The sequence below is a fragment of the Gracilinanus agilis genome, chromosome 2, assembly GCF_016433145.1.
Source record: "Gracilinanus agilis isolate LMUSP501 chromosome 2, AgileGrace, whole genome shotgun sequence".
NCBI classification, from domain to species: Eukaryota; Metazoa; Chordata; class Mammalia; order Didelphimorphia; family Didelphidae; genus Gracilinanus; species Gracilinanus agilis.
In genome coordinates, this window is record NC_058131.1 from 609,355,705 (window position 1) to 609,364,950 (window position 9,246).

General features: G+C 36.6%; 1 protein-coding gene across 1 annotated transcript; it reads right to left on the bottom strand.

Moving 5' to 3' along the window:
• Positions 1-637: 637 nt before the first annotated feature.
• RAMAC (RNA guanine-7 methyltransferase activating subunit) lies at positions 638-8,965 on the bottom strand. Its single transcript, XM_044662519.1, has 5 exons — positions 8,904-8,965; positions 8,618-8,713; positions 7,746-7,802; positions 4,010-4,192; positions 638-2,659 (listed from the first exon to the last, which is right to left on the bottom strand). The coding sequence occupies exons 4-5, from the start codon at positions 4,177-4,179 to the stop codon at positions 2,473-2,475; spliced, it is 357 nt and encodes a 118-aa protein (XP_044518454.1). The 5' UTR covers positions 4,180-4,192; positions 7,746-7,802; positions 8,618-8,713; positions 8,904-8,965; the 3' UTR covers positions 638-2,472.
• Positions 8,966-9,246: the final 281 nt, after the last annotated feature.

The window sequence follows — 9,246 nt, forward strand, 5'->3', positions numbered from 1 at the left end:
CTCAGATGAGAAGTGATGAGGACCTAGAGGCTATATGAATGGAGAAGGGAAAGAAGTCAAGGACATTTTGGTGGTAGAATTAGTAACTATTTTTGCCTTTTCTCTGCAGCCTCAGAATTCAATAAGGTGTCTGAGACATTGTAGGTATTTAATAAATGCTTGTTGATTGATTGAAAATTAGTGGGATGTGGGAATTGGAAAATAAGGATGATTTTAGAGTTGGGACCACGACAGTCAACCTACACCTACAGCATGTATGACTTGCCTGCCATTTTGAAGATCAGCTGAAGGCATATGCTTAGTTCTTCTTGAGTTTTAGGCTTTAGAAATAATCCACTTGGGGCAGGTAGGTGGCTCAGAGGATAAAGGGTCAGAACTGGAGTTAGGAGGACCTGGATTCAAATGTGGCCTTAGGCATGTCCTAGCTGTATGACCTTGGGCAAGTCACTTAACCACAATTGCCTAGCCTTTACGTCTCATCAGTCTTGGAACCAATACTTAGTATTGATTCTAAAATAGAAGGTAAGGGTTTAAAAAAAAAGAAGGAAAACAATCTAACTTCCCTATGATCCTCCCACTACAAAAGACTTATGGATAGGGCAGGCTTCATATAAACATCATTAAGACAATATACGAATACTATCAAGATCTACTTTTATTGAATGTCATGTCCAAGGCTGGTTTTATACATATGTTAGTAGAACAGGCATTTGCTTACATGGTATGGTTTGGGGGAGCACAAGGAAGGTCTTACCTCCTACTTCCCCCAATCTCTTGCCAGCCACAGTGCTTAAAGTTGCAAAGATTTTAATTCCAAAGATTTTTTTCCCTCCTTGAAATGTAAATACTTCTTGAAAGTAACACATTATTCTTTGCCAGTCATTTGCAGAAATTACTTTTTCTTTCAGAATAACAGCTAACAGAGTAGAGATTTTTAAGGGAATAGGATATATAGGCTTCTGAGAGTAGGAGGCAAAGGGATGCTTAGGGAATGCAGGCTCCTTCACGATTATAGAGAAAACACCATGAGAAGGCTATTAAAATAGAAATGCCAAGAAGGTAAGATGTCAGCTAAAAGAAAGGTTTAAGTAACTGTCACTGCAAAGCTCTGACATACTAAGATTGATCATATCCTTTGATAACACCTCTATTTCAACAGAGCAATACCTTTCCCACAAAAAATTTAAGAATCTCATAAAACGTTAAACTGCTACTCTTATTAGATTATAGGATTGAGAGCTGGAAGGAACCTCAGAGAAATCATCTAGTCCAACTCATTTTACAGATAAGGATTTCTGAGTCAAGAAAGTTTAAATGAACTGCCCAAGTTCAGTCCTTAAAAATCAGTGTTTGAACTTAAGTCCTTTAGGTTAAAAAAGGGAGTACTTTTTTCCTGTTATACTGTACTTCCTTTTATCAGACAGGATATAACAAAAGGCAAATTATTAAAAACTAATAATCCAAAACTTAAGAGTGAGGTTAACAGTTACCATTTCCCTTGAATAAAAATGTAATTACAACAGGCATCATAATGGGAATATAAAAATAGAGAAAAGATTTTTAAAAATTCACCCAATTATTGCACGTGAACAAGTTACAGCAGGTTCCATGTTGGCAGAGAAAAATAATGTCAAATCTAAGCTATCATGTCTACAAAAATAAAGTAGAGTTAAATACTGAGTTATGTTTCATATGATGATTGGAAAGGAAGGGCTGAAAATATAACAGGTTAAAATGTCTAGATTGCATTTGAATTTCAATCCTGTGTTTTTAAGTGAATGGGAAGCTCTCTCTCTTGCCTTCCATACACCAGAAAACTCATACTGGTACATAATGCAAAAAAACCCTTATCTACACCCACTTAATCCAAAAATAAAAATTATTTTCTTATTTTACATTTTTATTAATTTTTCTTTTGTTACTAATATAGCATTCAGACCTCTAAAACAGGCATTTACATAGTATGGTTATTATTTCTAAATCAAAGCCAAGTGAAAGGTAAATCAATTATAATTTGTTTCAGTTGCTGTTAAATATGGTATTTTGAAAGCCAAATGTAACTGTCTCTTGGTGATTTACTTCATTAAAGTCTGTCAAATTCCAGAAATAATCTCATCCATGTTTACAGATATTCCTTTAAATTTGAGAGAAAGCAAACATTTTTCCTATTTCTAATTATGCCCATATTACACACTTATGACTACTGGCAGCCTTACATGGAAATTCGATGCACCAATAATATGTGAAATGAAGTCAAATTTGAGGTAGAAATTGAACAATGTAGTCCATAACTTCTTTACAGGACTAACATTCCCAGCTACCAATCACATATTTCTAGTTTCTTTGTAAATGACAACCTCAAGTTGTGTAAAATTAGTTATACAAAATTATATACAAAAAACAAGACAGGCAAGCTTTTGACATGTTAGAAGAGAATGTATTGGTTTTCCTTGATAGATGTCAACATTTATATTAATAGTAGCCATAAGGAGGCCGTTGATTATAACCATAATTTCCATACTGATGATGGTAATAAGGTTCTTGTCTGTGCTGTTGATAATTGTTACCCCAGGGTCTTCCATGCCACTGATTGGATCTGTTGTCACTTGGCCAACCCCGCCTGCCATCCCTTCCTCGAAATTGTCTGTTATCTTGTAACCTATAATAAAAAAAGTTCACCACAGTTTAACATTTTTAATATAGGCACAACCCCCTCCCCCCCATTAAGTCTTTGACTTAATCGTGTGTTCAGTGTAATTCCCAATTAAATATTCTACAAGTTTCTTTTCCCTACAATTGAATGTTAAAGTACTAACTTACCCTAATTTTTCAAATTTATCCTAAAAACATAGATAAATCAATTCTATACAGAATTAATCAACAAGACATATTTTAATTTTATCCCAGACGATTGCTAATAAGAACTTATATTTATATACAGCTTCAAGATTGGCCAAGCACTTTTTGCACAATCCTTTTTTTTTTAAAAAAGAGAGGTAGTATTTTATTACTTGCCTAAAATAATAAACTTTATTACTTTAAAATGTTAAATGTAATTTATTTTTGATTTTATAATCCTCTTCCCACCCCCCCGCAAAGTAAACATAGGCAAAACCAAAAAAAGTATCCTCTTTTGAGAAAAACCCCAATTTCAAATATTTTGGGAAAATATAAAGTATGTCTTAGTACCATGATGGCGAACCTATGGCACACATGCCAAAAGAGAGCCCTCTCTGGGGGAATGCCTGCAGTTGTTTCTTTTTTGTTTATTTGTTTTTACTAGAAAGTCAGAGGGACTTGGGACAGACCTGTTCCCCTTCCCCATCCATGTGCCTGAGGACATTCCTCACTTCACCCACCTCCCTGCCCAGCAGCCCAATGGGAGTGTTTCCTCCCTCTCCTGTTTGGGGTAAGGGAGGGGGGGCAGGCAGGCAGGTAGGGTACTCGGTCTAGGGGGGTGAGGGCGGGGTCTGGCACTCTGTCTCTAAAAGGTTTGTTATCAAAGTCCTAGTACATCTGTTTTGAGAAAGAACATTATTTAGCTCACAGAAAACAGACACCATAAGTTAAATTTTAAAAAACGAACCAAACAAAAAAGTATATAGGTAAAGTCCTGGCATAATTCAGTTAAAACTAGTTTTTTCAAAGAAAAAGACTATTAAAGTTTTATTTCTGCAGTGAGTAGCTTCATCAAATAGACCCAAATGACAGCTTTTTTTTTTTAAAAGATACCTTCCAAAGTATTAAAGCTACTGATTGAAATCATGTTTCTAGCTCTATTTAATCACATATATGCTATTTGAAAACAGTACCTTAAAAGGGGGACAAAGACAAGCAGGGCAGTTTTGTTACTATTAAGTTAAATTGAATATATACTTAAGAAACATAACGTAATAAAAACTTACAGTTTCATACGAATTCTTTTTTCTCTTTTATATATATTGAAATGTTTGTTAATGTCCATTAAGAGTATATTTTTAAAAAATTTTGTTAAAAAAGAAAATTATACCTATTGCCTCTGTTTCTTTGATTACCACTAGATCCACTGTTCCACTCTTCAACAATCGGAGGGGAGTCTGTGGGGCGTTTCAGGTATTCTTGGTACTCGGTATCACCTTCTGTGAATCGATTGGCAAACATCTCTTCAAAATTTGGAACAGCATCAAGAGTGTCAGTCATTCTGAAATCTTCCCTAAAACGAAAAAATAAGACTGTTACCTGACAATCAACCTAGATAAAAGAAGCTTTCACCAGAAGCCAAGTCATTAGGAGATGATTTCTTGTGTGTGGCTATAACCTCAATCAGGGAAAAACAAAACAAAATAAAGCCACAAATACCATAATAAGGTGCTGAAGGATTGAGGAAGAACCTACACAGAAGTGTGATCACTTGATTTTTGAAAAATTAAAATAAGTAAGGAGTTTAGTTGGTATTTAAAATTTTCATAAAAAGGCATTTTAAAAGAGGGCAGCCAGGTAGCACAGTAGATAGAATGCCAGGTCTAGAGAGAGGAGGACCTGGGTTCAAGTCCAGCCTTAGGACACATCCCAACTGTGTGACCCTAGCTAAGTCACTTAACCTCAATGGCCTATCCCTTACTTACCACTCTTCTGTCTTGGAACAGATACTTGATATTGATTTTAAGACAGAAGGTAAGGGTTTAAAAAAAAGGAGGCATTTAAAAAGCAAACAAACTTAAGATTGGCAAAACCACATTACACAATTATACCCCATGTCTTCATTTCAGATTTGTATTTTGCCTTTCTTTGTATTACCAGTACTTAGAACATTTCCTGGCACAAAGCAGTTTATTAATAATGGAAGAATTATGAGGGAGAATATTATGTGGTCTCTCTCTTCCAAGCTGACTTATGAAGAGAATAAAATGGGGACTCACCTATATTCAGTTGCTTAAGGCAACTTCTTTTGCCATTTCCTTGAAAAAGAGCCTATGACCCTTTATCAGCAGCATTTATACATTTACTAAACACATGTTGACTCACTGATTGTGACAAATGCAAAGTAGTTCTTATTGATGGAAAGGTAAACTGTGCACTATAGCTGGTGAAACTGAAATCAGCTATAAAAAGAAAATGTAATTTCTTTTAAAATGTCATTTACAGTGACTCACTGGTGGTGGTGGTGGTAGGAAAGGGGATGGAATCTATGTTGTTTAATATGGTATATAATGTCTGAGGTACTAGTTGGTTTTGCTAAACTGCTCTGTCCCTTTCTTTTTTAGTCACTGCTACAAAGGAAGGTTTTATTGGAAAGGAATGAGTTAGAGAAACAAAAATCATGAAAAAATTGTTAAGGCTATTAACTCCAAGAGAGGGTTAAAAAAATTCCATTTACATGTTGTTTCCATCATATATGCAAGTTAGGTAGTTAGAATTTATAAATGTAAAACCTACAGTTAAGATTCTATATTTGTTTCAGGTCAGAGTAACACTAGGGGCAAAAGCCTCACAGGGTCCCATTGTTCCTTAACTGCTGCTACAAAGAGATTATTCATCAGAACATTTCAGTCTCTGTGATCTGTTACCAGAAGGGACAACTGCCTCTTCTACAATATAATTTGCCTTTTGGAAACTGTTCATTGAGAATGCTACCTTTCACAGCCTAGAATGGTGAACTATATATAAAATGATGCCCACTGGGCACCAAAGATTTCTCATTCTGGAGTCAGTACAATGTATTATATAAAATATCAAAATCTGAATAGCAAATTTTTCACCTTCCCCCAACTAATCCACCTGTAGCAAAGGCTTGTCTCAAAAATCAAACTCAATAAGTCTGGTCAGTACAATGCTGGTTATATAAGCCAAGGAAGAGAAAGTAGAAAATATAGACTTGTTGTATCAAACAAAGGCTACTGTGATGGATATTTTTATATAGTCAGGATTAACAAACAAACATTTTCTAAATATGTTTTCAAGGTACAGTACTAAGTGAGGTATTGTGTAAAATATGACATATGGTCCTTGTCCTCAAGGAAGCTCAGGTTAATTTTATATACAGTTCTAAACTTACATTAAAATAAATCCTTTAGGATTATCATAATATGCCTAAAAAGAAAAAAAGGTACCTACCATTTGTAGAGGAAATAGTTTTGGAACTAAGACACTTAAATATTCATTTAAATTATTTTATTATTATCAGAGCAAGTTCATGATAGCATTAGAAATCAAACATACAAACTGTAGTTCCAGTTGGAAATATACATCATTACTAAGCCATATTTTTAAAAGCGTTAACTTCAGAAATTATCATTAGAAAGCAACCCAAGTCACTCAGCACTCTCTTCAACTCAGAATTCTTAAAGACTAGTAGAAGACGCTTATACAAAAATTCCAGGCTAAGAATCATAATCACTGAGATTTATGTGCAATGCAGTCATACCCTGTGGTAGTCTGACTCTTGAAAGTAAACCTGACTTAATTCTTTAAGGACAAATGAGGTTAGAGATTGCCTGTGTGTTCCAGGAAAGGGGAGGGAAGATGGAGGGAATAGTGAAGGGGAACTCTATGTGGTCTCTTCCTTTCATACTGCCTTCTCTGAAGACATGGGGATTTACCCAGATTCAAAGGCTTGAGCTTTATTGTCACCCACCAAGAGGGATGTGTCCCTTTATTAGTAGCATCAATTCAATAAAATAATTGCTAAGGATATGTATAAGGTATAATGAGGAATACAAAGATTAGGTCCCTGTCCTCAAGATGCTTACATTCTCATAAGGTGAGGTCTATTCTGCCAAGTGTAAAAGTATAAGTAAGTATCCTAGCAGCCACCTTTAATCTCTTCTTGTTCAAACACAGATAATCTTCACTACAACCCCACCAAGCCCTTCACTCATACTCCAAGATTCCCATCCACTTTTGTCTATTCTTGTACATTACACACCAGTATTTAATATGCTTGTATTATTAATAAGCACTCATTTATCTGACATCCTGGAGTTCACTTGTATGCCCCTATATAATTTTCTGCATCTGGTAATGAAAGATCTGACCAAAAAAAATATGCCACCGGACTACATTTTTTTCATGATTGTTGCTATTTCTCTTCAGAAAGTTCAAAACACTTTTCCATATTCATTCATATGGTCATTCAAAAGGATATACTAACTCGATACTAAAATGGAGGTTACTTATTTAACATAATTTTCAATATTATTGTCATTCCAAAGGAACCCAAGCAGAAACAAGTAACTTTAAAAAGTCCACAGAGCAAAGCAAAAAAACAAACAAACCTCTCAAGTTTCCCAATACTCTTAATACTTTTAAGTCATTGCTATCATGTTACCACCTTATAAATACAAAGATTCTCTTTGAAGGTTTTGTTTACAGATTTGAAAGTTTGCAGAAATATTAACCTGATGCCAGAACCTCTATCTTCAAATTACTTCATTTTAAATTATTCCTCCGTCAAATTAATTTAAATTCAAATGATTAAATCATTAATATTAAACTCTAACTTAGTGGCCTAAAAAGAATACTAGAAAGGTCCTTCATCCACCAGCCAAAGAATTATAACCATCACAGGTCATTAAGATATATTCAATTTTTCAGAAAAATTAGCAATTATCATCTTTACTATTAGTAATATTAGTTTATTTGCTTTATACCTATTCAGCTAGTGTAGAGCACTGTGCTGGATAGGTCTGTAGGGCTTGCTTAGATGAAGGTCACACTTCCTGTCCCTATCTTAAATTATTTAATTAAAAAAAAAAAGTTTTACTTACCTCAGTGTCTTAAGAGTTGCTACACTGTTAACTTTTTTTGTTGAAAAAATCCAAGACCTTGATAAAAAGACAAGAACAACAAAAAAAAAATAAACATCAGGAATAATACTCAACAGTAGCATGTAGATCAGTAGCAGCTTACACTCTATTTCATTAAAGTCAGGAGCTCCACAGAGAACCAAAAATATATTGGTGCAGTGTAAAGAACACTGTACTTCCTGGGAGTCAGAGTCCCAACTTGTCAGTTTGGGTTTTGTTTGTTTGTTTGTTTGTTTTTAGGATGGAATTTAATTCTCAAGTCAGCCCCCCGTTTTGCAGATAAAACTGAGAGCCCAGAAAAATTATGTAACCACAAGGCGGGCTTAAATCAGGTCCTCTGACTCAAAATGCAGCCCTCTTTTCCATTATACTACACTGCCCTGGGTTCTACAATCTAACGACGACCACTTAAATCAATCTGATCAGTTTTTCATTTGTAAATGAGTCAGTTCATGTGGATAACCAGAAGTTCCTACCAACTTTATGAGGGCTATCAGGATTTGTTTCTGGGTTTTTAGAAAATGGGCGTTTCAGGTTTTGGGCATTTGGACCCAGCTGTAACTAACCCTATGGCCAGTAGAGGGATCGCGTGCCTAGCAACCAATTTCACTCGAGTAAAAGAAAATCCGGCAGGAATCCAACTAGCACCATTTGCCACGAACAGAAGCTGATCATTTCTGAGCGAGAGTGACTTCCCTCAAGAGATATTTCAATGTTTTTTTCTCTAAGGGGTCCCTGGGTTGCTGAGGTGGTACCAGTTTTGAACAGAGTCAGGAGTAAGACGGGGACAAAGGGTGCGGGTTGAAGAGACTGAAAATGAAAAGCAACAGCACCTCGAGAATCAGTCTCTTTCTCAAAGCATGGCCTGGTTTATCCCTGCTGGCAACAGTCGCTTGTCCGCGTCGTCCTTCAGCACCAAAGAGCACGCGCTGCGGCAGAGAAAGAAGAAAGGGTATAGTGAGGGGCACGCATACCCCGAGCCCTGGGGACGCCTCCAAAGAGACCAGGACTGTGGCACCGCTGCAGGCGGCTCCGATCAACCCTCCCTCCTGCCCGCTGCCTGGCTTGGCCTCAGAGCCCAGGCCAACCCGCCAGCCAAACAGTATTGCCCACCCCTACCCGGTGCCTTCTCTCTTCACCGTCTCGGTTCTCAGGCCACCAACCTAGAGAGGCACTTCCGGTGCTCGTCTAGGCAACAAGGCTACTTCCGGATGAGCCGAGCACGGAACGCGCTTCCGTTTCCGCTCGCCAGAAGAGGCAATGTTTAAAACCCGGATGTTAGTCTCTCAGTCACTTGTTCCGTGGCACCTGGTGAAAAGTTAACCATATCTCCTTTTGGCCAGTAAGGGAAAAGGGTGTTAGGATCGGTGCTGATGGTTCAGGAATTCATATCGGGGAAGACAGCTTCAGGCAGGAGAAAAAAGTTACATATGTTAGATTGTAAACGTCTTGAGGGCAGAGA